The sequence below is a fragment of the Anas platyrhynchos genome, chromosome 15 (assembly GCF_047663525.1).
Source record: "Anas platyrhynchos isolate ZD024472 breed Pekin duck chromosome 15, IASCAAS_PekinDuck_T2T, whole genome shotgun sequence".
Taxonomy (NCBI): Eukaryota; Metazoa; Chordata; class Aves; order Anseriformes; family Anatidae; genus Anas; species Anas platyrhynchos.
Window position 1 is genome coordinate 10,625,826 of NC_092601.1, and position 26,180 is coordinate 10,652,005.

The 26,180-nt window shown below is 40.9% G+C and overlaps 1 protein-coding gene and 1 long non-coding RNA gene across 5 annotated transcripts; one reads left to right on the forward strand and one right to left on the reverse strand.

Moving 5' to 3' along the window:
- Nucleotides 1–1,605: 1,605 nt before the first annotated feature.
- ABCC6 (ATP binding cassette subfamily C member 6) lies at nt 1,606–26,178 on the reverse strand. 4 transcript variants are annotated; one of them, XM_038186724.2, is made up of 31 exons: nt 25,993–26,177; nt 24,198–24,374; nt 23,714–23,839; nt 22,979–23,116; nt 22,630–22,755; nt 21,991–22,052; nt 21,083–21,214; nt 20,309–20,521; nt 19,739–19,916; nt 19,146–19,307; nt 17,972–18,064; nt 17,191–17,394; nt 16,452–16,598; nt 15,525–15,612; nt 15,169–15,238; nt 14,633–14,759; nt 13,982–14,158; nt 13,369–13,536; nt 12,145–12,328; nt 11,613–11,676; nt 10,828–10,945; nt 9,898–10,105; nt 8,536–8,846; nt 7,580–7,779; nt 6,774–6,900; nt 6,096–6,197; nt 5,223–5,369; nt 4,501–4,659; nt 4,097–4,263; nt 3,424–3,618; nt 1,606–2,973 (listed from the first exon to the last, which is right to left on the reverse strand). In XM_038186724.2, exons 1-31 carry the CDS (start codon nt 26,044–26,046, stop codon nt 2,865–2,867), a joined length of 4,533 nt encoding a protein of 1,510 aa, XP_038042652.2. In that variant the 5' UTR covers nt 26,047–26,177; the 3' UTR covers nt 1,606–2,864. The 4 variants fall into 4 exon arrangements, 3 of the variants coding, with proteins under 3 accessions (XP_038042652.2, XP_038042653.2, XP_038042654.2); XR_005269459.2 differs by lacking the exon at nt 4,097–4,263 and having other exon boundaries at nt 25,993–26,178; XM_038186725.2 differs by lacking the exon at nt 23,714–23,839.
- Nucleotides 14,753–23,206, forward strand: LOC110352529 (uncharacterized). Its single transcript, XR_011803482.1, has 5 exons — nt 14,753–15,279; nt 15,457–16,991; nt 21,123–21,240; nt 21,995–22,409; nt 22,988–23,206. It is a non-coding gene; the product is annotated as an uncharacterized lncRNA (long non-coding RNA).
- Nucleotides 26,179–26,180: the final 2 nt, after the last annotated feature.

Sequence of the window (26,180 nt, forward strand, 5' to 3'; positions counted from 1 at the left end):
ATTACACGTGACTATGTTGTCTGAATGTGACTTGAGCAAAATTACATTATACATTATGAAGATCAGTGTAAATTAACCTTTACTGCACACAAAGATAATGAATACAGCTTTCTTCCCCCAGAACCTGTGTGTGCTAGCAGTGTTGTATAGTCTTTGGGGTGCCTTGAGGTAGGAACAGCACAGCAGTGAGAGATGGAGTTTCAGCTAGGAGAGGCCCATGTGCTGAGCCCTGCAGGCATTGCTATTGGGAACAATTGCAGAAAATGATGTAACTTGCTGCAAGGTAAGGTCTTAGAAACTGGCAATAAAGTCAGAACGTTTTCCTTATTTAATCTGTTTTCATTGTGCTTGCATACCATTGTGCTTGCACACCACTTCATTGCTGTGTGCATACCTAATGCTCATTGAGTACTTGGGGCACTTTCAAGACTTGGTAAGTGGTATCTGGCATAATGGCACATGACATCGAATACAAGAGTTTGGCGCCATCCAGCAGGGACTGCTGATATTACAGCCCGCTACCTTCACTTGAAATCATCTAGCTCCTGCAGTGGTCTATCTTCCAGTTTACAGCTTTAATGTGTGTGCCACTGCAGTGCCTGTGAAGCTACTGTTGCTGTTATTAACATATATGTTTGCAATAAATATGTTAATATAGAAGTGTAAAAACATCTCATCTGAATTTACTACATCAGATTTTGATGCATGTTGATACATCCTGGCTGACATTGTTTCCTGCAATGTGGAATGTGTCCTACATTCTAGAAGAGCTCATTCAATTCAAAAGAAAAAAAAACAAACACTTTTTTTGTGAGATTTGAGTTGCTTATTTGTCACTTACAGTAATGCTTGGACATAAAGTTGGGGGACTCCTACTCGTCTGAAACAGGTTGATCTTTCTCTGGTGCCATGTGATCTTGGCAATCCTTTTTCTTTTGCCCTTACCGCACAGCTTTATGTGTGGAAGCTGCTGGTATTTTTGCTCGCTGTTCAGTTGTGCAAGCCAACAGCTAAACAGTGCCTGTTCAAAGGTTACCAGTGTTAAAGTATGTTTTGATTATTTTCTCCTGTTGACTTTTTCCTTCATTACCAACTTAGGAACGGAAAGTGAGTATTTAAAAGATGTTTATACCAGAGATTACAGTATGTTAAAAGATGTCTGTTTCAGAACTGCCCAGCAACACCAGAACTTCTATTTCTTTTTGACCACAGTTAAAACACATAACTTGCATCTCACTAGTTTTAAATACTTCTGGTTTTAGATCCTGTGATCAGCCTTTAGGGTACTCGTGACTTACCTGTTTGAACCCTTCTGGCTCTGCCCTTGAGTAAGGTACTCTGTTTAACCACAGATACTGGTTTGGAGAAAGTACAAAAAAAAAAACCAGAAGGCTTCCTTCCTAGTATTTTAACACCTATATGGCAGCGGGCATTAGACTTATCTTAAGTACTTCTCCACTAGAAATTTTTAGCTGCTCCTAATATGGGTGAAGTGGCTACTGAACAGCTGTTGGAAAAGAAACTTCTGGGTTTTGCTGGTCTGGGTTAACCCTTGCTGGTTTGAGTTCTCCCATCCCCTCCACCATTACTCCTCATTTGAGCCACTTTAATACTTGATTCAATTTTTATTTCAGCTTTCTAGAAAATGAAATGCTTCAAGAAGTCATGGTAAACAGCAGTAACTTGCTGTGTGATTTGTTCGTCACATTTTCTTGTTGCAATCCCAGAGGAGAGACTTGGGAGCAGCTCTGACAGCAGCCCCCAGCACTGTGAGAAGCTTGGAAAGGTTTTCCTTCTGGATGCTGTTCTGGTTTGTTAAAGTAACATCTGAAAGATTCACCGTGCCAGAGGTTCTGCAGTGCCAGGGAGACACGCACAGCAGGTAAACTTACAGAAACAGCCAGGAATGAACCATGGGTTAGAGAAGGAGGCTGCCACATAAGTTCCTCATGACCAAATTCAATTAGGAAATAGAGGTACCAAGAGCTCAGACACACTCCGCTGTGACCAACCACAGTTTGTCAGCAGGGACACTCCAGGGCTGCTCCAAGCCTCCAAATGCAATGAATGATATTCTGCTGCCCACCCACCAGCTCAGTTGCTCTTTTCCTGTGTCAGCAAGCTTGTGTCTAAGCTGTCAGCCTTCCACCCAACATGATTCATCCAGGTAGCATCCAAAGCGGACGTGGAGGGAAATAGAGCAGATCTAATCACCAGCTGTGACAAGAGGCAGCCATATGCTCTTGTACTTAGTGGCATCCCACGTTCTCTCCCCTACTCCCCCAGGGTTTCTGCACTTTGGATAACTAGATCCAGCTGCTGCCTTGGAGGCCACCACATCTGTGAGAACAGTGCTTGTGTGAGCAGTCCTAAAACATTTGCAAAAGGTTGAATTTGTCCTGTCTGAAACTTAGGACAAGTTGTAAATGTTGTTTGCTTGCTACCAGTTAAATTCTTGTTCTCTATGAAATGTGGTTGCTTTTAAAAATAACCTGTGCAATCCTGAAATATGGCAGTGTATTTGGGCTCCATTTATAGCACAAATGGGAAATGCTGTGGTCTTTTTCTTTTAGTTTGTTTGGTTTTATACCATAACAGCAATAAGTTGTTTGCTTTCTGGCTCTCACTCTCAACAGAAGAGTGAGGTTTGGGTATTTGGAAACATAATGAAAATGGAATTACTAAGTTTCCTAAGGAAACAACCTGTATCCCAAGTCATCCTTTTTCATCTACCCATTGCAGTTATAGCTCAAACAAGATGTGGTGGCACGCCTGTCATTTTAGAATGAAACCAAGGTAATAACTCAATTAAGAGATCAATTATTCCTGATGGTGATGGCATTACGGTGTATTCCATGAGTCAGTCAGGCAAGACCAGATTCTTCCATTAGTCTGTAGAACAGTCCCTTCTGAGCTATTAATTGTTCCGGAGTATCAAATTCAGATATCTGGCCATTATCCAAGACTAAAATCCTGTGAACATTAAAACAGACATGTAAGCCTGGGGGAACACCAACAACAGCAATAAACTTAAGTGATTTCTACTTATTTCTAAAGTAAATCTCAGTACTAGCTTGGTATTCAACCAAGTTTTACAGGTGAACGTGTATTTTACCTGTATGATTTTAAGAGGAAACAAAGACAAAATGACAAAGACACTGACAGCTAAACAAATAGCCATTGTTTAGCTGTCAGTGCATTAAAAAAAAAATACAAGTTAGGATATGGCATGAAATCTTTGATTAACCTACTGCTGGTGCCTCGTTGATGTAAAAACACCTAAGATCAAAAGCAAAGCTTTGAGCGTTAAGCAAGAAAAGGACAGACATGGAATTGTTGTTCACTAATACTGAGTTATTTGTCTAGTTCATACAGGTTGCCCGAGTTTTCCTTCCTCGTTAGGAAAGTGGCTGAAGGTATTACCTGTCACAGTCCATGATGGTGTTTATCCGGTGAGCTATTGTTAACACTGTGCTCTCCTTGAAGTGAGTCCTCAGGGCAGACTGAATCTGAAGATCAGTTTCTAAGTCTACTGCGGCTGTGGCCTCATCTAGAATGAGGACTTTGGCTTTCTGAAGAAGTGCTCTGGCCAGACAAACCAGCTGCTTCTGACCAGCACTGCAAGTAAGAAGGAAGATAGTAAATGAAGAGCAGCAGTCACTTTTCCTTGGGGTCAGACTACATGATTAGTTTGAAAACAGTAATGAAAGGGTCATTGTTCCCTTTCCCTGAAAGGCTGATTGAGGCTGGTGGCACTGCTGATAACAGCATGAAACAAGCTAAGGAAATGAAAGGTGTGTATTACTGCAGCACCCACAAGATCCCTACTTGGAGTAGGATTTCAGTGCACGAAGCACTGCACAAACATAAGCCAACACAGTGATTAAGTCTCAAAAGTTTTCTACTCGGCATCTTAATAATTTGATTTCATGCTATTGATTAGGCAAATTATGAGGCAATTTGCCGTCTGACCATTGTTTCCTCTCACCCCCTTCCCATTTAATTTATTCATTGCAAATTAGACTCCTTGTCTAGGACATCCTCTTAGCCCACCGGCTGGCACTACCCTATCACTGTCTTTTTGAAGATAAGGTACCTTAGGTTTTCCCCTCTGTCAGTGCACTTATATTCCAACTGATCTGGAAAATCTGCAACAAAGTTCTTGAGCTGAGTCAATTCCAAAGCAGTCCAGATGTCTGCATCAGTGTATTGGTTTAATGGGTCAAGATTCATTCTTAGAGTGCCAGAAAACAAAACGGGATCCTGAGCACAGAGACACAAACAACTCCTGAAATTAATTATAAAAATGAGCTCTCTGGTTTTCTCTGCTGGGTGCAAATCTGTTGCTAATGTTATATTGGATGGGAGACTAGCATGGCATAGAGGTTAGTTCCAACTTTGAAATCTTTCAATGTCCCTCCCTCCTAGAATTTCTCTGAACCTTTACTATGTGTTATGACTTTCAGCTCTGCTGAAGCATTCTAGAAATTAATTTCATACCTGGGGAATTACAGTTATCTTGGTTCTAAGGTCATGGAGACCTAGTTGAGCAATATCTTGTCCATCAATTAGGATTGCTCCTTCTGCAGCTTCTACTAATCGCAGCAATCCCAGAGCAAGAGTAGATTTCCCAGCTCCTGTTCTTCCAGTTATGCCGATCTGTAAAGTGCAGTGGAAACTTTTTGGTTTTGATGTTGATCATTTCCCATAGTTGGAAAGACCTGTCATGTCGTTCTTATTGGCTGGTGTATAGCGTTTGAAAAGAGACAGCCCTACACAGATCAAATTTTTAGGGCTATTCAAGATCCACATAGTCTAGGCTTACATTCTTAAAGGAATTATTTAGAATTTGTAATTGTTTTGTATGAAAGTGAATCTTGAAAGCCTTTAATGGGAAGAATAGCTACAAGACTCACGAGCTGGATCAGGGCCTTGATATGGCACCAGATTTACAAAGTAAAATTCCATAGCTGTAACTCTGCTAATACTCTGTGAAATGGAATTTCACTCAGAAGAATGTCTGGTTCATGCAGCAATTCTGGAAGCACTATTTTTCACTAGAAGTGTGCTATGTGATTGATGGAAAAGGGCTCATACCTTACCGCAGCATTCTTGTTTACATGCTGTTGTACCTTGGTGTAACACAGGGGCTAAATCTGCTCAGATCTCATCACTGCAAAGCACTGCTCACACTTGTAGCTCTTCTGGAAGCTCATGCTTACCTTCTCTTTCCCGTTGATGGTTAGATTGATACACTTCAGAGCTAACTCCAAGTTTGGTCGGTATCGCAAACTATAGTTTCTGAATTCAATTCTTCCTTCAGTAAGCCAGACTTGACCTTGAAGTTTAACATTTAGAGTCCAGGGTGCCTAGACAGATGATAACAATCAACAGTGTATAAAGTTGATTTAAATTACCAAATGAGCTGGCCATACTGAAACAGGAAGCTTATGAAAGCATCTGTGCTAAATTTACACTGATCTGTATACTGTTTACAAAAGAGAAAAAGGCCGCTGACTTTTTATATTGCACGTTGGCTTTTTACTTCATGCAAAGATCCCAGTCATCGTAACTGAAAATAGGGATAAGTATTTATTTGCATGTCAGAGTTCTGATACTGAGTGTTTCAATAAAAAGATTCATGTGCATGGAATGTACAGAACATCTCCTTTAGTAGGATCTCAGGTCAGCATGTGGAGAAATAACTATTACAGAACAGAAATGATTGCACTGGAGATTCTTAATTGCTCAAAGGCTATTTAGCAGCCATCGGTTATCACACAGTTAGATCTGAACACGCACAATAAATACATGCTCCAAATATGGGCAGAAAATATGCCTCATTCCATGAGTGTTACCAAGTGAAGCTATTTTAATGACAATCTAATTCTTAACTGTCTCATGGAAATACGATAATCAGAGGTTACAAAACAACCTGTCAGTTGGATCAAAATGCTACAGTTTTTTAAAGGAAATATAACTGGTCTTTCAAAAGGGCAAAAACAGGAGGGGTTCTCCATGTGGAACAGAAAAGTTACAAATCTAATTCGCAGAGATTTTTCCTGTGCTAGTTGAGTCAGTAGTTGGCTATCTACCTCTTTAGGAGTCCTTGAGTATTCTTTCACTCTCTCCACAGAAACAATGTTGTTTTCAATTTCTGTCCAGGAGCGCACCATCCAGTTTAGAACACCAGTTATCTAGCAGGAAGAAGCACAAATGTTAGGGCAGATAAAAGAACTTGGACCTGTGCTCACAAGGTACCTGTTAACTTTCTTCTAGTGTTTATTTACAAGGACATCCTCATCAGCTAATTACTTGAGAAATCATCCCTTAAAAGACTAAAAAACAAACTTTCATAAGGCCCCATGGTTATAAAACTGTGTTAAAGAGCCTGGCCTGTTTCCTCTGAAATGCTACTGATTGGACATTAAAGGTAGTGTGACTTTCTTAGGCTGTTCTGTAGCTAGTCTAAAAGCAAATAAAACAGACACTGAAGAACATGCCTCAGTTATTTGAAACATGCTGTGAAATAAATAGAATTCAGATGCAGAAGGAAAAAGATAGCTGCTGCATATGTTTATTGGGTTCATTATCTCTAAGGGGCCACGTGCCCTGGACGCTCTAGGCTTCAGCATTAACAGCAGGGTTTGGTAAGAGAAGGTGTCTAGAAAGCTACAGAAAGAATTCATGACTGGAAATTGAAATGGTAACAGAAATTAAAATGTAAACTGATTTTGCAAGGCAAGCATGGTATTACTTCACCGCTAAGTTACCTGAAGAGCATATGAAACGGAGAAGCCAGCAGTTCCTGGACTAAGGTGTTTTCTGCCAACTGTTGCAAATAGTGCTGCAAACAATACAATGCTATTGCCTAGAAACTCCAGGTTTGTGGCAAGCCACCTGCAAGAGAAGGACAGTACAGAACTGTTGTTAAGCACCCTCCTACTTTCTCCCCATAGCACCTGTGATTACTTTGCAAAACAGCTGTGGGACTGTTGAGGGTACAGGGTGCACAACAAAGCTCTTGTTGTGGCTGTGAGGCTCCTAACCGGCCCCTTTGTTGCTCATGAATGACTCCAGGCTGTCCAAACTGGTTGACCTATCACCTCTGCTAGGATTTTCTATCCAAAGGCTGTTGGGTGAGCGCAGCTAGCACATAGCTTGTCGGGTTAATTGGTCTAACCTTTCTCACTCTGCTGCTGCTCACCTGTTTGTGGCTGATGGGTCTGTTGTATGATGGGTTCTGCATATCCCACAGGCCTCAAGCATTCTGCCACATAATGATGGGCTGTACCAGGCATGTGCTAGAGCTATGCATTTTGGACATCAGATTATACCTCTAGCTGTGTGTCAGTACGTCTGCCTCACTGTACAACAGAGATGGAGTATATCAGTTGGATGAGGAGTAATGTTGCCAGAGAGGTGTAATATGAGTGATGAAGTGAAAAACTACCTTAACTCCTCAACAACTGTGCACCTCATCTTTTGAGTATCTCCACCCACACCCCAAGAGCAGCTACCTCTACTCACAAGGGCCATGGGAGTAAACTGTCATTTCTTCTCCACTCCAGATCTGTACCTGTCAGCAACTGCTCCAGCGAAGCATATTCTCTGATTCTCATCCACTAGGAAATTGCTCTTCAAAATAAACCTCTCCTGGTCTTTGTAAGCACGGATCACACTACTTCCGTGAAAAGTTTCTGAAATGTGGGAGTAGATGGGTGACCTGCTGGCAGCCTCCATGCATCGCAGCTGGCAGGAGGTGATGACATAGAAGTGCTGGTACAAAAGGAAATGGAAAGAGAAGTGACTAGAAGGTTAATGCCTTTGTAGAGATGCTCCACAGAAAGTTGAGAAATGGCTCAGTGAGTGCAACAGTACGTACTATCCTACCGTTATAAAATCTAATGTGCAGGCAGGCGATGCCCTTAAAAGGTGCAGTAGCCTTTTTGCCTGTGTTATCTTCTGTTGCCATGGAGAGTAACCCCATGGCTGGTTAATGTAAAGAAGCCGAGGTACTCTGAACTCACAAAGCCTCAAAACTCATGTTTACTTTCTCCTGTAGACCTGCCCTTCCCTTGATGGAGAATGGAGCCATGCATGCACACTTATGTCCTTTTTTCTTCTGTTTAGCCTTACCTTGCTAAGCATTTGAGTCCAATGGAGCAATGGCCTCGTATACATGGTTGTATTTAAAAAAAAAAAAAAAAAAAAAAAAAAAAAGACAGCATAGGAATGCTGGAGAAAAGGAAAAGTGCATTTGGTTTTGATATGATTTTATTTACACTAATGGAGACTAGGAATATAGCTCTAGGTGGGATTTGATTTGGACAATAGAAAAATAAAAGCCTCTCAGAGGTGCTTTGGAAGGTTGAGGTGACATGGGAAATGTTGCTGATGTTATTGTTACTCAAATGCAACTGGAGATGATGAAAATAGTTTCTGCATGGCTCTGCTCCTAAGAAATGGGAGCAGGCTTTCTGCAAGGTCATGGACGTGCTACTTTTCTGTCTACACATTTCTATGAGATCCTACCTGGAACACAGCATAAAAAACAGTCAAAGGCACTATGGCCATCGCTGCCTTTGGTGTAGCCACAATGATCACAAGGTAGATCTCCACCAAGTTGAACAGAAATCCCAGCAAGGATTTCAGCTTGTCAGGGATAATGGAATCGATGGCATCCATCTCTTTGGAGAAGCGGTTCAATAAGTTTCCAATGGGTGTCTGCTCAAAGAAGACCATCGGGGATCTACCAACGTTCCTTAGCAACTGCAGAAACAGCTTATATGAAGCTATCACACCACCTAGAAGGACTGCTGCTGTGGAGACAAATCTGCAAATGGCTGCAATATTAAAAAAAAAAAAAAAAAAAAAAAAGAAATAAATCAGTGTTACTGGGTCTGAACAATCACCTTGGAGTTTCCCTTTGCAAGATCATGACTTTCACTTCGTAGTGTGAATACAATAGTGGTGAAAGGAGCTGCCTTTATCTTTGGTAGCAATTAAGCCAAGCCTCAGAGCTGCAAGGTAAACTAGCCTTTCTCTACGGTAGTTGGGATTGCAGAGGAGTTCAGCAACATAAATGCACAGAAACTGTTCTTCACAAAATGAGCTAGACTGGAACTACTTTGAATTACTCGGAAGTTCTAGGCTTTTGGACTACAGATTTGCTGTTGGCACAGAAAGGTTCCCAATCCTTCCTGCTCTTTTGAACTTCCAAAAAGCTTTCTCAAATTTCTGCTACTTAGCTTGCTGTCTTTTCAGATTTGATTTCTGCTCTAAAACAGGCAAGTTTTAAGATTGATCAAAATAGTTGTGGCAATTTTTTTACGGTTTAAAGGAATATAAAGTCTTCCAAGTTTCTCTTTTTTTCTTCCTTACAGTTAAAAAGCCTAAACCAAGACTTAATTCAGCATGAAAAAAGATCCACCATGGCACTTGGTTATAATTCATTTATAATGGAGGAGTGGAAAGAGATGAGAGGAAGAAAAATGTAGAAAATGTTGGATATAAGGGGGTGGGATGGAAAAATAAGGATAGTGTAGTTCTTTTGTTGATGATTTTTTCTTTTGTTTTGTTTTTGGTCCAGATAAACACAGTTCCAGCAGGAACTACAGAGGAAGACTATTGGTCATGGTCTGCTGAAAGGCACAAAACACTTCTAGTACATCATGAGGTGGAATTTCAAGCAGTAACATTCAAAATGTTCAGATCCCTTAGAAATCCTCTCTGTGCGTCAGAGCCTGTAGCCTTAGGTCCCATGCCAAACTTTTAGGGCTGGTGCCAAGAGCCTGGGAGGTAAAGAGCCCATGGGCATACACTTGTTTATATTCTTAGAAAACATCCTGGATATGGGAAACACAGAGAAGAATTAGGTGAGCAAGTTAAACGAACCTTGAATGATTCCTAGTGCACCAAAGACTCCAACTCTTAGCTCTGTGTGTTGTTGTGTACCATTGTATACAGGGTCATTTGTCCACATGCTGAGCCAGTAACCGCGAAAAAATGATAACGCTTGCTGACACATGAACAACAGAACGATGTACACACACAGCGGTATGCCTGTTGCCTTCAGGTAGGCTGCATAAATCGAAGTATTAACCTAGAGTGAAACAATTAGGAAAAAAGAAAAGGAGATGGAAGGAGAGGTTGGAAGGATTAAGCATGTTAGCAATGAAAAACAGCTCTGAAACACAATGATTTATGAGGGCATATCTGCTGAGTATGTCACGGGCTACAGCAAACGTTAATTCTTTCCTTATTTTCCTGGTGGATGAATAATGAAGCCATTATTCCTTGCCTTGGCCTTTTGAAGTGTACCTCTTGGGAAAGATGAGAGGAGTGATGTGCCTCTTCACCCCTTCCCATCAGCCTTAAGAACCTACAGCCAGATCCAAGATTACAATTGCCTTGTAATGTGTACTCTTATGTTTTTTTGCTACCACCTCACCCTGACTGCCTCAGGATGCCCACTCCCTTCTAATAATTCTTGAATCAGGCTCTCTCTTCTCAAGTGGTCATAAATTACTCTTTCCTCTCTCATTCCCATCCCGTATTTTCTGCAACGGTATTCCAATTTTCAAACCACTGCTTAGATCAGGGCACATGTTGGGAGATACAGTTTACATAGGAGGTGTTACATAAAATAGTTTGGAAGTAATTTTGTCTCCATTACAAGACAAATTTGGACAACTCCGCTGACAGTTCTGAAGCTGCACTACCTTAACTTAGGTAGTGAGGTGACCCACCTATGATGGGGGTGAGTGGGTCAGTAATAAACCCACGGTACTTATCTTTGTCTTGAAAGGAAAGTGCGGAGCTTACCCTGCCATGCCGAGCTTTCTCTCCTGTGGTTAATACTCCTTTAGTGGCTGCAGCAGCAGTAGTGTTTTGACTTGCATGAGTGGTCTCCCTTCCCGTAGCAGATTTGACTGAATTGTCGCTTCATAAGGAAAACAAAAATTCTTTAATTTTTACCTAGGGCAATTAGTATTTTAAAGCCTATTTAGATCCAGGGAATCCCACCATCATGTATGTTTATGATGGAGTGCAAACCTGCACTGCCCTTCCTTCTTCCCTAGATCACATTAAAATGATTCCTACAATGGCAATGCCATTTTCCCAGAGTCAAATAAGGCATGGGAATTCAGGAAGCTTACTTGTCCTCACCCATCTCCCCATTGTTCATGCTTATTTCAAAGGCTGCAGTTTTTGTGATCCTCCAGAGTGACCCCAAGAGGTGTCCATACATATCACAGGCAGTGGGCTCTGTCAAGTGAAGCCATTAACAGAGGCTTTGAGCATACACTAGCTGTGGCTGGTGTGAAACGAGTCAGACCTTACAGCCCCCCTAGGAATTGAACAGCAGGTAAATGTATCCATATGCCTCATAGTGACCTCTAGGACAAGTTCTGTCTCCTTGGGAAATATGTTAATATGAACAACATCCATATTCAAAAGCAGTTCTTTAGCCGGTCTTGAGTTTTGCTCGTTTGTCATTATTAAAGATCAAACCCAAGCCTGCATTGTATTCATTAAGAGACTCTGTGTAGGCTCTTAATGGACTCTAAGAGCAAGTTCTTTGGTGTGTGAGACAGCTTGAAGCTTACCTAAAGAACTTCTCCTGTGATGGACAGTTTCTAGAGGTGACGGTGCTGCTGGTGTCTCCTATAGCTGTGAAATAAATGCACTGTTTTCTCCAAGTGCTTTACAAATACCATTTTGTCTTGTATAGCCTTTGAGACACTTGTAACATAGAGGAAAGATCCATTACAAAGAATTCTTTCTAAGGGGGGTAGAAATATCAAAGTCAAGGTTGAAGAACAGCACATATAGTGGGTAATTATGTTAAATGCATGACTGTTGCCTACTAAGATGAAACTTAATTCAAGAACCAGTTTTGAGGTGATGACACAGCTCATTTAACTGGCATATTTTCATATAAAGCGACAGATTCCTGTGATGAGATCCTTGCTCTAAGTGTCCTTCAAAGAAAAATCTACAGCTGGCTTTTCCTGTTTTATTCTCTTTTCCCTCTTCCCAGCTGTTAACAGCAGCAGACCCCTAGTTAGTTAAATATAACATTAAGGAAACAAATGACTGATAGGTCTGGGTAAAACAATTCCAATTTGTCTAGGTTACCTGGAAAGCCAGAGCATGCCTTTTCTTCTGCAGTACTGTGCGAATGAAGAAATTCTGCAAAAGCCCCATTTCTCTGTAAAAGTTCTTGGTAGGAACCAATTTCTGAGATCATTCCATCCACCAGCACAACAATGTTGTCCACTTGGTGCAAAATGCTGATCGTGTGAGTCACCAGAACACGAGTCTGCTTGAAGAAAGAGTTAAATTGTTCCAGTGTTCCCCTGCTCACTTGGGCTGGTGCAGTTAGCTATCTTGTAAGAAGACGTCCTCAGTGTGAACCTGTAATTTTTGCTAACACGGGGATATTTTTGTTGTTTATTCCTGTCACTTTTTCCCTAAATAAGAAATTGGTGTGTTCTACATTTCTAATATAAAATCAAGCCCTTTGAGTACATTTTAAATCTGATACCTGTTTTCTTTGCCAGTCTTTCTACGTTTGAGCATAATAATTATATTCTGATACCTGCAACCAATCTACTCATGAAAAAAGGCATTTGTAATCACAGACGCGTCTGTTTTAGTTGGACTTTCTGATGAAAATAAATACCTCTTTTTCTTCTACAACCTGAAATCAAATAAAATAATTGTAGTTAATTTATATCATGAAACAAATAGAGGTGCCCCACCAGACCTTCTCATGCACCCGCATTTATCATCTCTATTGCCTGACAACAGAGAAAAAAGGAATACCAAAATGCATCCAATGCAAAGAAGAAAGGAAGAGAAGAGGTTAAGGTGAATCCTGAGACTGAAGCGATGAACAGTTGGGTGATGAGAACTGTAAAGTTGGTACTGAAGTATTCAAAAGTGATGGAATGAGAAATTGTGGTAAAATGTGATGAACTGGAAGTGAAATACAGTTCTTCCAAACTATACTAGAAATAAATCCAAAGAGGCACCAGTATAATGCTGACAGAAGACCAAAAGAACTACAGACTTGCTGTAGAAGTAAGGCTGGAATTAGGCATGCTGAGTGAGGATGGAGGTAGTCTTTCAGGAGAATTCAACCTAGGTGAGATTCACTGCAGGACTTCAGTGTGCTGTGTGGGCTGCAGAGGTTACCCACTCCCCTTCCATTGCTGCTAACAGCAGTACCTACCTGGGACTATCAAAAAAGAATTTGGGAGCCTTTGATAAAGTAACCTACCTTACTGGAAACATCTGGGGTGCCCTTATGACTATATAGATTTTGATGTCTCTTAAAGTTCAGGATTTATAACACACCTTGTTCTTCAGTAAGCCATTAGGTCCAAGAACGTGTTCAAAAATGTGCTGTCCAACATGGGCATCAACAGCCGAGAGGGGGTCATCTAGTAAGTAAATTGAAGCCTTCTGGTACACGGCACGAGCAAGGTTCACTCTTTGTTTCTGGCCTCCAGATATATTTATTCCCTGTAAAAATGCATTGACACTTTATTCCTAAGCTACAGCATATTTATAAGCTCATAACTCCATTTTACACTGATGGTTTATGACTTACTTTTAAATCAGTGCCTTTGTATTTCCCCTCTTCCCTCCTACCCCGCCACCCCCCAAGAAATGAGGCTCTTGAGATGCTGAGACAGAGGTATCTTCTGAGCAACTCTGCTCTCCTGCAAACAAGGACCCAAGAATGACCTGGATTTGTTTACTCTTGTTAAGCGTCTCTTATATCTCTCATTAACTTAACTGTCAGGAGGTGGGCTTCAGACCCCAGTAAGCTGTAGCCCAATTTTTCAGAAATTCCTGAGTACCTGCCTCTTGCAAGTTTAATCCATTTCTCATTGTTTTAAGTGGGACATCCAAAGTTGTCATTACTCATATTTTGACAAACTTTTTCATAGATCTGGGCCAGTACCTTCTCGCCTATTTCACTCTTCTGCCCTGCTGGGAAGCTCTCCAAATCAGGCTGCAATGCACAAGCATCAACCACGCTATTAAACCATGCTTCATCCATCTCATTGCCAAAGAGAATATTATCTTCCACTGAAGCATTCTGTATCCATGCTTGCTGGGGAACATAAGCTGCTGTGCCCTATAAAAATGGAAATGGAAGAATATTACCAATCATAAGCACAACGTGGACATGTGGGAACCGGTCTTTGAAGAAAACCCCTCCCCAATTAGCTTTATAAAAATATGGAATGATCATCACCATTTAAGGGTCTGAGCCCTTTTCAAAATAAAAGGATCGCACCCTCACTGTCTTACAGAGGAGGAAACAGAATTTCAAGTGATGTTACTTACTATAATGTCACTTCAGCTCACTGCTAGAGTGGGAAATGGAACCGGCTCTCCAAAATCCTGTTCCAATTCCCATTCCCACAGGTCAAACTCATCTGGCAGGTCTTAAGCACCTCTTGATGACTAAATGAAGGCTGCTACACTATAAATTTTGTTAAAAGTTCAGCACTAAGTAGGTTTTCATCGTATATCTGATGACTTCATTGATACCTTACTGTTCCTGAAGACAGCCTAATTAGAAGCAAATGCTAAGGGAAAAATTTACCTTCATAGTCACGCAGCCATCCATCTGTTCCAGCTCACCAAGTAATGCTGACAGCAAGGAAGATTTTCCAGCACCCACCTGGCCAACTATAGCAATCAAGGAGCCTTGGGGCACAGTAAGATCTATCCTATAGAGAAAAGAGCACCCCACCTCAATCAGTCTTTGACCACCTTTTAGATATGTTTTCTGAAAAGAAAAAAAGCAACGTTCTTGCTGTAGTTATGCTGACTTTTTTTTACACTTACATTAGTGTAATTCCATGTTTCAACAAATTGTGTAAGGAAAACAGTCTCTGCATATGAAGGCAACATTCAGATACAGAGACCTTCCTATTTCTGTGTTCCCATTAAGACAGGTGTAAAAGCAATAATACATTTTGTCTGACTTTTTAATTTTCAGAATTCAATGTTAAATATGAAGCAAACTCAGACACTTGTACATATTCCACACTGATTTCACTTTGGGCTGTGAAGAATTCTTTCATTTAGCACCCACCCTAACCTACAGAACTGAGATGACTAAAGTTACGGCTGTACCTTCTAAGACAAGGAGACATTTCTTTGCTCCAGCAGAATGTTCCGTTTCTTATGGTGATACTTGCCTGTACTAAGATATAAGGAGAAAAAGAACACTTGTGAAATTCAAAAGTAAGTATAGAAACATCCCTGTTTATGTTTCAGTATGTGCTTTTATTTATATAAAATGAACTTCAATTCTCAAAAGAAGGGTTAATTACCAGACTAGATTTTACTGTTAGAAATAAATAGGCCTGAGAGAGAAAGTGATGGTAAAAGGCAAACATTTTTCTCTCTTGACTGTGGTAGGCACCATTCTGGAAGCTGAACAATGGAAGCTACTCCTCTTGTAAGACAACACTAAGACAGAAGCTCACCACAGTCAGAAGTGTTTCTGTTTGAGCTCTTGGGATTCAGTTCTTCCAGATTCAGAAAAGCTGCTAAGCGGTTAAAAGAAACTTTGGCCTGAAAATGAAGAAGCACATAAAACAGTAAGATTTAGAATAGAAAGGGAGTACAACTAGAAGGTAAGACTCATACTGAAAACCCACTGAAGACTGTTAATTAGGTGCTATGTTGCAGATGCTATGTAGGCTTAGATGGACAAATGCAGCTCTTCCCTAAGTTAATCGTATTTATTTCCACTTAAACAAAAAAGCCATGTTCTTCCATGTATTTTCTGTTCAAATGCTTGAAATTGCTGCTTTTTTTCCCAAATTCATCCTGCAATTTTCCCAGTGATTGCTCCTGTATATGAAGAATCATGACAGTCTTCTTGAAGTGCAAGAGAGAAGCAAAATTTTCCAATTTCTCACTAATGACTTGCTCTTCTCTCTGGCCTCGGCTAGCAAGGTTCTTCTGATCTCCCATGGAGATTTTGCCCCATTTGTTCTGATCTCTGTGATTAAAAATAGAACTGGAAGCATGTCTGAGATTTAATGGTGCTTGTGATACAGGACTAACAGGTAATTAATGCTTCTAAAAGAGAGCTTAATCCCAGATACTGCCCACCAAAAAAGTATTAGTCTCTGCCTTACACCATATGACGTTTATATGGCCCTAAAAGACTTAAGAATTATTCTTAGTGACTATTTTGTCAATATATCAACCTTTCTGAAAAACAGTACTTCTGAAGTACCTTTAGCTGCAACTCCTTGCACTTCACTTTTTTACAATAGCAATTAAATAGCTGGCCTGAAATTCAAAGCCATAAGAAATCCCTCCCTTTACCTTTCAATGGTGGTATATAAAAAACAGTTTTGGCCAAAAAAAAAAAAAAAAAAGAAACATATCCTGCAATTAACCTGGACAACAGCATTTATGGAGAATGGCAGGAAGGAGTGTGCAGTGTTGAGGATGTTGATCAGTGTTAAAGATACAAAGGCCTTCTGAGCATCCAGGATGTGTGTGTTATCCACCAGGGTGTAGACAGCAAACATGACAAATGCAATCTGGAAAGGAGCAAAGAAAAAGCAAACCATTTGCTTCAGACAGGGAAAAGAGAATGATTCAAAGGTGGCAAGTCCCTTCCTACATGCCCTGGAACCCAGGCTATCATCCATATACATGATACCACTGGCCTGCAAATATCGTAGGTGAAGGTGACAAAACCAATTCTGACCATTTGATGTTTGTTCTCCTTTAAGGAAGTTTTCGTGCTGCAGTCACAGTAAGGTGAAAACACAGCCATTCTCCATTTAAAACACATATGGCTGACCTGCAACAGCATATACAGAAGTGGCTCGTGCAGATACTAACTGTGCTGTGAACTCTGTGAAGCTGGAGATCTCCAGGTGATTCCTACAAAGCAGTCTCCATCTGCTTGGAACATGTCATCAGACCAGGTAACTTGTCCATGGAACTGCTAGGACAGTGTAAATGTCTGCAGCCGATCCCACTGGGGCTCAACTCCTCCTGTGAGACCACCAACTCCTCCAGGCAGACATTATCTCTAGCTGTCCAACAGGAAAAATCTGTCCAGACAGGACCACAAAGAGAAATTGAAGTAATAGCACATTTTATGTAGGAAGGTGAGTCACTCACCAGGAAAGTTGATGAATTGAAGGAAGCTAGAGATGCTGAAAAGAGAATCTGAGATCTTTTTAGGGCCTTAAGTTCTTGCTTCCGGATACCAAGCACTTTCTCCATGAAGGTTTTCTCCCAGCCATACAGCTTGATTACTTTAATATCGCTAAGAATGGCATTGGTAAGTTTGGCCCGCTCATCTTTATGTTTCATCTGGGCCTCCTGTAATAAATGTTTGAGTTTTATCACTTAGCAGGTTGCATATTTAACTGCACAATTATTTTGGAAAAAAAAAACAAAAAACAAATACACCTTAACACTGCCTATGAATTCTGAAGAAATTTCCCTGCAGTTGAGCTGTGTTTACTCTTTAGCTTATACATCTTTTAGGCTGGGAAATATCTTGCATTTTCTCTTCAGAGCTTTGTTTTTACTGACAGTACAAACAAGAACAGAAAAGGTGGGCAGACACAAAGTAAAAGACTGAACATGCAGAAGAGTTTAATCTACTTTGTAGGTTTTAAATCCTCCTGTGGTCCTTCAGAGAGTCATGGTCATCATAACATACTAAGCCATCTCTTAGAGTCACATGTTAGTGACTCTAATCAATGCAATGATTTTTTTTGTTTTTTAAACAACATGCCTACTGTAATCCTCAGCCTTTGATTTGTTCTGTAGCTGTGGGTTTCATGTCATCCTTCCTTGGGAGAGCATGGCAGCCTTTAACTGAGGTTTAAAAGTTGAATCCTAGCATAATTTGTGTCAATAAAACACTTCATTTTTATGACGCAAAATGTACCTGAAAATGACTCCTCTTCTTGGTGATCATAAAATTCAGAGGCAAAAGAAAAAGGAATACAGCAACTGAAGTCAAGGCAGATGGCCCAAGAAGCTGTCAGGAGAGAAGAGGAAGAACTTATGGTATTACAGAAACAAGTCTTCCACTCCTCCTTGCTTACCTTCCTTCTGATTTGAAATTGGTGCCTAACATCCCCCAAGTCTAAGGCTTTCCTCTAGTCCAGCTTTTGCCTTTCTTGGTAGTTGGGCTGCCTAAGCACTGTGGATTGTTAACTCTCCAAGCAGAGTAACTCCTGTCATCATGCTCTGCTGAATTTATTTGCTTCCCTTTTAGGAACTAGATTAGTGTTGAAAGAGATCCAGAAACATGCTTTGCAATTTAAGTAATATCTATTGCTTCCTGGTTGCTCTTGGATGTGTTAAGGAGGACATCTTGTGGCTGGCATAAGTGACACAAAACAAAACCAGTTTTTGTTAAGAAAGCAAAATATTATTGTGGCATAAATAACCAATCTTGTGTGAATTTACATCAACTAGAGAAATGAAATGGCAGCACTATATTATGCCACATATTCTTGGACAGCTCTTGGATATCTGGGTTTGTAATAACTTGCATGCCAAAACGGAGAGCTTATTTATCATGGTTTAGTTGCATCTGTCTGCAGAAGGCTTACATTTGCTAGAAAGGTGAGTGTTGGTATGTACTCTGTACATAAAATGCTTTATAGCATTTTATATACTTTTTATATTATATATAGTATTATATAAGTAGCAAATAGTTTGCTATTTGTAACTAGTAACCATGCAGAGGAGCTGCAACTGGAGCCTGCAGTGGGCCACTACATTTTGTTTGAAAAGAGCGCTGATAAAGGAGAATCTCAGGCAGAATATTAACAGGCAGCTCAGAACAGTCACATTCCCAGTGTTTTCCCTAAAAGAGACTGAATGCTGAATACACAGGTAAGAAGATGAATTGAAGAATCAGGTAAGGATTCCATTCCAATAAAAATAACTTCTAACAATGCAAGTGAATGCCCCATGCTAAGCAGCTAAGAAAAATGTGGCAATTTCAGGTTGTTCAGGCCAGAAAAGCTCTAATAAGAATTTTGAAAGCTTCTTTTTCCTCTGATACCTGAAACAGAAGGGGTTCGATAGGTACCATCATCATATTTTACCTGCCACAAGAAGACAAAGCAGATGATAATCCGAATCGGAGCAAGCCAGGTCCCGTTAAAATAGATAATAAGATCCATTAGCTTTTGGACATCAACAGATATCAAGTTAACGATTTCACCTACTGTTACTGCTTTCCTTGATGCGTTTGACATTATTAGGATCTAGACAGGGTAGAGAATAAAGGAAAGGCAGTGTCAACAACAGCTTTGATCTAAAAATCAAACAACTTTCCCTTATAAAGAAAGGAAAAAAAGAAAAAGGTCAAATCCTACGTAATGAAAATGTACTGTTGCCTGGGATATGTGACTTCACTTTAGGGTGAAAAATTTACTCCCTTCCCTGACCATAATCTACAATGTAAGAAATCTTATGTTGCTTCCTTTTCTTGGCTTTCCTTTTAGAGGTAAGATTGAAAACCAAATAGTAAAATACCTCCCACACACTGTTCAGAGATGAATATAGCACAGAACTACATGCTAGAAGTAGTTCTCTAGTAATATCTTCCTTGATATTAAGAACATTGTACCAATAATGTCATAATTACTAATGTAGGGCTAGGAAAAAAGATTTGAAAATGAACCTACAGACTCACCTTCCTGTACACAAGCCCTGTTACTACAGTTTTCAGTTTCAGTCCCAGAACAAGACACATGTACATATATCGTTGTTCAAACAGAGTCTGGAGGCAAGCTAGCAGGACCATAATGAAGGCATAGAAATAACCATGCCAGCTAGGGGCTTCTTGATCTTCAATGAACTCCAGGAAAAGGCTGGAAGCAAAAAGACAGGAGCAAAATATTGATGAATTCATGTCTAACTGATGAAATACCAGAAATTCAGAAGTACCAGAGATTTTTCTGTATTCTCTATAGCTGATCTTTGTCAGTAAAATAGTAGAAGAGATGGACAGAGGGCTAAGTATCTTTTACAGCAATGGAGAGGGTGTGCACTGCTTTAGACAGTGATGTCTTTTTCACTGAATTGACTGTGAGCTTAGCACCAATGATAATCCAGCTCCTTTCAACAGTAATCAGAGACTTCAAAAGTGTCTGTGTATCCAGCTCTGTGAGTGCTGGCATATACATCTCTGTGTGCTCATGTATGCAGCAATCTTGTACATATGTTGTCTCCTTTGGGAAATAAATTCTAAATACTCACATACCTCAGTATCTTTGGGATGGAAAACAAGAAGACATCACAGATAACTAAGCAGAGGGTGCCGAGAAGGAAATAGGTTCCAAACATGCTCCAAAATGCTTTCAGTAAGGGCCTGCTCTGATTGTGCTCTGACTGCAGTAGAACCTCTGTCTCTTCAGCCTCTGTTGTACCAGTTTCACTCTTCTGACCCTTTTTAAAAGTAGCAGACTCCTTGTTTCTAAAGAAACAATGGAAAAGCTAGCTGTAACTGGAACAAGATTAAGGATCTTGTGTTTTCAAAAAATCATTAAATATCCTAAAGTGCATCTCATGCCATGTCCAGTATAAATGCACATTGAAAAATGTCCCCTCTCAAAAGAATCTTATAGCTCCAAGCTTCCAGGAACTAAAGGTGTTCTCCAGCAGATTTCAACATTTAAAATGTGATTTTGCACAAAGGAACTCACTAAGTGCTCACCCATCGAAGAGTGAAGAAGTGAACTAAGTTTTCATAGCAGAGAGTTACTCAGATTTTATGTAGAATACCCTTTGAATTTAACAGAAAAATAACTCAGTGGGATTTCTACCTTGTTCAGATCAGAAACACCAACAAAGCTTACATTCAGAACCTGAGAATGTACTGAAGCAGTCTGTCTAGCACATTGTGGGAAACGGGGGGGCTTTAAGCTTCTTCTGAGATGACAAGTCAGCCTCTGTGAGTGTATTTGTTTACATCATTTAGAGGAGAAAGAAACTGCCCAGCTGAATCCATGACACACTCTCTAGATCAAGTACTCACTGCTTGGTTCTGCTATGATACTTCTTCCACTCTTTTTCAGCCCAGGTAACAATCTCTTCAGAGGAGTCCTCTTTCCTCACTGACCACAGGTCATCCACCCCCAAGGACCGCTGATAGCCTTTCCAGACAAGCCTGGAGAACACACAGACATCTGTAAGGTAAGTGCAGAAGGATTTGTTGCAGGTGTAATGTTTTCAAAACAGGTGGGCTTTAAGTTAGTGCTCCACAGTGAGTACATAGGGACTTCCATAAACACTACTTAGGAATATCCTTTCCCTGAATAAATATGAGCATTTAGGAGCAGCAGTTTTGCTTTAAATCCCTATACTATCTTCTGTCAACAGAATTGTGATTTCCAAGTAAGCCCTAATTCTATTTTAGTCAATACTGACAGTTGGGTCTTGGACAGTGGGGACAAAGTTCAGCTTAACTTACTCTGTGGCTCAGTGAAACAGAGGAAGCATTACCAGAGTTGACATTAGGTGAAGGTATGTCATCATTTTACTTCTGAAAACTAAGCAGCAGGTTAGACCAATATCCTCATCCAGTATTTTCTCTCTGACCAGCATTTGTTACAGAAGGTCTGGCAGGCAGATACGAGCATGGTTGGTGTACAGCGATTTTTTGAGATTGCTGAAGCCTATTTAAAGATAAAGAAGGCACTGGAAGCCTGCTGTAAGCAGGGAGAGTATTATCCAGAATCACAAATGGTGCTTTAAAATAGTAAGCTAATTTTTTATAATTTGATCTTGTGAGAATAGCTCAAGTCCCCAGAGAAGGAAGTTAAATCCTCACTACATAAGTTAACTTGGGGGCTGAGATGCTTCTGACTGGTTCTCATGTACACCCTCTTATGCTGCTGTTTTAACTTATGTTCTAGCAAAACCATGTCTTCTATGTTTTCTTACCCAGACAACCACCAGTATGTGATTTTGGACAGAAAAGAGCTGTTGGCTTCTGGACACTGATTCTGATGGAAAGAAAAACATGGATGATATTTATATAGAGAAGAGAGTGTGCTTCCAATGATGTCTCTTCTGTACTCCCCAAGGAAAAAACAATTAAAAAGTTACCCAGCCCCCATTCACTGCCTCTGACAGTGTAAATGTATTGAGAAGGATCAATGGGATCAGGAAACTTTGGAGAAATAGGCTTTGAGTAACTTCTCAGATGGAGGAAGGAAGAATATTATTTTTCTTACTCAGACATTTACTTTCTGAAGCACAGAGCTCTGCCATACTCATATGTCAGGCAGAGGAATGTACTGCTGCACAGAAGACCATGGAGAAGCAAAATGAGCCCTACACTAGTTTAAGTGAAAACAAACGTGAGTGTGGATCGAAAAGGTCGTTATTTTTTCAAAAGATACATAGAGAGACAAAGTGGTTATCCCAAATTCAGCTGGTTACTTTTTAAAACCATTGGCCTTTATATGGAATGATGCATTTTGCATCTTCCAGATAATCATGTTTCTGCATATCCCCCAAAGTCTGAATTCCTATTTGAGCAATGATATAAAGCATTATGAAAAGCTACATTATACTTACTGGATCGTTGACAGCTTTTGAGAAGAAGGGAGGGTGATCAACTAAGCAGAATAACACAAGTTCACCAAACACCAGGCTAACATAAAGGTAAGTTGCAACATGGTGGAAAGGGTCTTCCAAGAAGCCCTAAGAAACAGAACGCTCTTGAGAATGATGTAAAAGCTCTTCACCACACTACAGTGAAAGGGAAAACATAAGCAGAGATGACAAAGAGTCATCCATCAGTTTTCTCAGCACAGATCTTAAGAAAGGAATTTGGTTCTTTGCCTCACAATCAATGAGGCAAAAAGAGCTATATTTTTGAGAGACTTCATACCCTTGCGTATTAAAGCCACATGATTTCACTTACTCTTTCCAGGCCATGTTGGATTTTGGAACTAAACATCACAACCGCAGACAAGAATGAGAGCAGCCAGTATATCAACAAGATGCCTGAGGACTGGATGCCCATCATTCTTTCCGCCTGGGTAAGGAACATGGCAAGGATCTGTGAGGAAGTAGAAATATATAAATAGCTGGTAGTGGAATGCCAAACATTACTATCAAATTAATGAACACAATAAAGCAAAATCAACTAGTTTCTAGTCCAAATATTTCAAGATGCTCAGAACTGAAGTATTGTTCCTAAACGGCTAAAACTGTGAAGGAATTATGCACAATTTTGTACTGCAGAATGTCACTATTGAAAGAGCAAGTAGTAAAACCACAACTGGGCCAACAAGCTAGAAGACTCTAGGCTATGAAGATGCAATGGCAGGCATTTAGTTGAATAGAAATCCCATCATGATACCAGCCATAATAAATCACATACTGGATCTTGCTCTGAGACCTCTTTCTAGGCATTACTGCTGCTTCAGCTCTTCTGAGGCATATTTGACCCACAGGACTATGTAATGTAGCTGTAGATCCACTGCTCCAGCTCCAGTCCCCTGCTGCTTCATACAGCCCAAGTCATAAAGCATGGCTCCAGCCTTCTATTCCCCATCAGCTATCTTTGTGCTCAAAGACACTGAGAAATATGGGAAATAAAAGATCTGCCCCAGGAGGGCTAAGCTGGGCCACACACAGACAGAAGAAGAATTACCATTGTGATCCCCAGCACTGCAGGGCTAATGAAGAATGCTGGAGTCCGTGGAATTCCTTGGCTTATTTCCCATAGTACAAAGAAGACATTAGAAAAACACAGCGTTACCAGGAGGAATCCAAGGACCTGAGGCGGAGACAGCAAACACATGTTGAAATAGAGTGAAATCATGATGGGATGATCCACTGAACTGACTGTTCTAAGCAGCCTGGGCTGTACGACTGGAGAGGTGAAAGAGCAGATATGGGATAGAGAACATGATGGGAAGCAATAGGAAAACACATGGAGGTATAAAAGGAAAGATCCTGTGACAGTTACTCCTAAAGATTTACTTGATTTGTGCTGATATGACTTTACCTGACTGGGTAAATGTCAAAGTAAACACAGAGGTGGGTCATCAGAAAAGAGTTAATGATTTAGAAAAATTAAGTTCTGCATCGAAGTTGCAATAATGCTAGGATCAAACCCCATCCTCCTCCTTTACCATTTTAGTTTTGAAGATGTGGGACATCCTGATATAGCCATTGCTTTTGTATCGAAGATACATGTAGTAGAAGGGAAAACTGATCCAAAGATAGGCACAGGGGATCCAAGCAATGACTGTCTTCTCAAAGCACCAGGTAAATCTTGGGATCTTTGTGTGCCATGTCTGGTTCCAGTCCTGTCACAAAAGCAACACAGAATTAAAACAGTAATGCTAATGTATGCAGAATTTCACCAGCTAATGCAAGTTGCTAATGCTCCAACTGAGCCTAATGTTAGAGGAACTTAACATTGGGTTTCAAACGTAAAAAACATTTGGCAAGCGAGGAGCTGCGGGAGAACCGTAAGGTGCCACAGGTGAAGGAAGGAGGGAGAGATCAGCAGTAGCATTTTGGAGGGAGTGAAGGTGGAAAAAGGAAAAAAAAAAGGTTTGAAAAGGGAAAGATGCCAAAGAAAAGACATAATGCGTCAGAACTGAAGAAGAAAAAAAAAAGGAGGAAATTTAAGTTACTGAATGTGAAATGAGACAAAATAATTTTGGAAGCACAAAGATTATCAGCATTTGGGAACCATAAGAGTGGTCAGTATAGAATGCCTGGTGAAGTAGAGATAAGGAGGAAAGAAGTGTCCCAGAGCATTAACTGCATCAGAATTGCATTTCCCCAGCTGTATTTATAATCCATTAATATTTTTTTCTGACTGAATAAATAGTTGAATCTCATCTGTTAACATAATAAAACTAACAATGCAGCAACTGCAGATGGACATGTGAGAAGGAAGACTCAAAGCATTTGGTTTAAATTTACAGCAAAGACTCCATCCAGACAGATCTAGGGGACCAGGTAATTGCCAGGAACATCAGGGACCTGTACAAGAACATGGTTCAGATGAGTCAGTGTCACTCAGGTATTTTAAGCAGGCTTTGGTTTACTTGCTAAGTAAGCCTCAGAGATTCTGGTACTTGTGCACATAAGAGACAAAAGAGCCACTCAGTAATATGTTCCAAAACTGTGTGGCAAAAGGAGCATTCCTACATGACCTATTAGCACAGAAGGAACAATGACCTGTTTTTTCAGAGGTACTCAACATGTCTACAGCTCACCCTGATTCCTAAGGAACCTGCAGCTACTCTGTGTCCGAGAAGTGTATTTTACTAGGTGCTCCTAAAGCAATCTGAAGCCAAAGTTTAAGCAGCCAAGCGGGAAAACCTTGGCCCTCAATTTTTGCTGGAGAAGAAGGTGGGGCTGGTTGGGACATGATTGTTCCAGCTTTGAGTCAAATAGTGAATTTTTTCTGTAGCAGCTTGCAGAGGTGGCCCAAATCCTTTATGTAAAGAATGTGATGCCAAGCAAGGCTCGGAGAAAGGAATCACTAGATGAAATTAGGAAGATAGCGGCTCACAAGTTATTACAGGAGTTTATTAATCCTGACAGTGGAAATCTGTGTGATCCTGGACTGATCGACTCATCGGTGCCCTTTTAGAGCTGTCGCTGTACTGGGTCACTCAGCAGACACTTCCTGAGGACAATACACGGACCACAGGCTACTTGCACACCCTTCCAGCAGCGCAGTCGGACCTCACGCCCGCACACCTCTCACCAAGCTTACTCCAACCGCACAGAGAACCAGATCATTCTGTGTGCGGGTGCGGGTATCCCTCGGAGAGGAAGATTTCATAACGCCAGCTGCCTTCACCCACAGTGACAGCTTCCTCACTGAGAGCCCGCCGTTACCCACACGTCGCCCATGTACATCTGCAGCCCCTCAGCCCTCGGGGCAGGGCCAAGCTCACTTACCCCGAGCCCTCCGGAGCCCTCCGGGGAGCCGCAGAGCCAGCCGCCCGCCGCCATGGCGCCTGGGGCGGGCAAGGCCTTTCCTCACACAGCCGGGCCCCCGTCCCGCACCCGAGGGGCCTCGACCCGTCCCGGCTGGAGACGCCGAGCAAAGTCCGGAGGGCAGCGGGCCCGCCGGGCCGGCAGAGGGC

Coding starts and splice junctions, on each gene's coding strand:
- ABCC6 (XM_038186724.2), bottom strand. CDS start 26,046: ATGGCGGCGGGCGGCTGGCTCTGCGGCTCCCCGGAGGGCTCCGGAGGG. Junction 19,917..20,308: donor TCCATCCCAAAGATACTGAG/GTATGTGAGTAT, acceptor TTTTGCTTCCAG/CCTTTTCCTGGAGTTCATTG. Junction 10,106..10,827: donor AGAAAGCTCGGCATGGCAGG/GTAAGCTCCGCA, acceptor GTTTCACTCTAG/GTTAATACTTCGATTTATGC.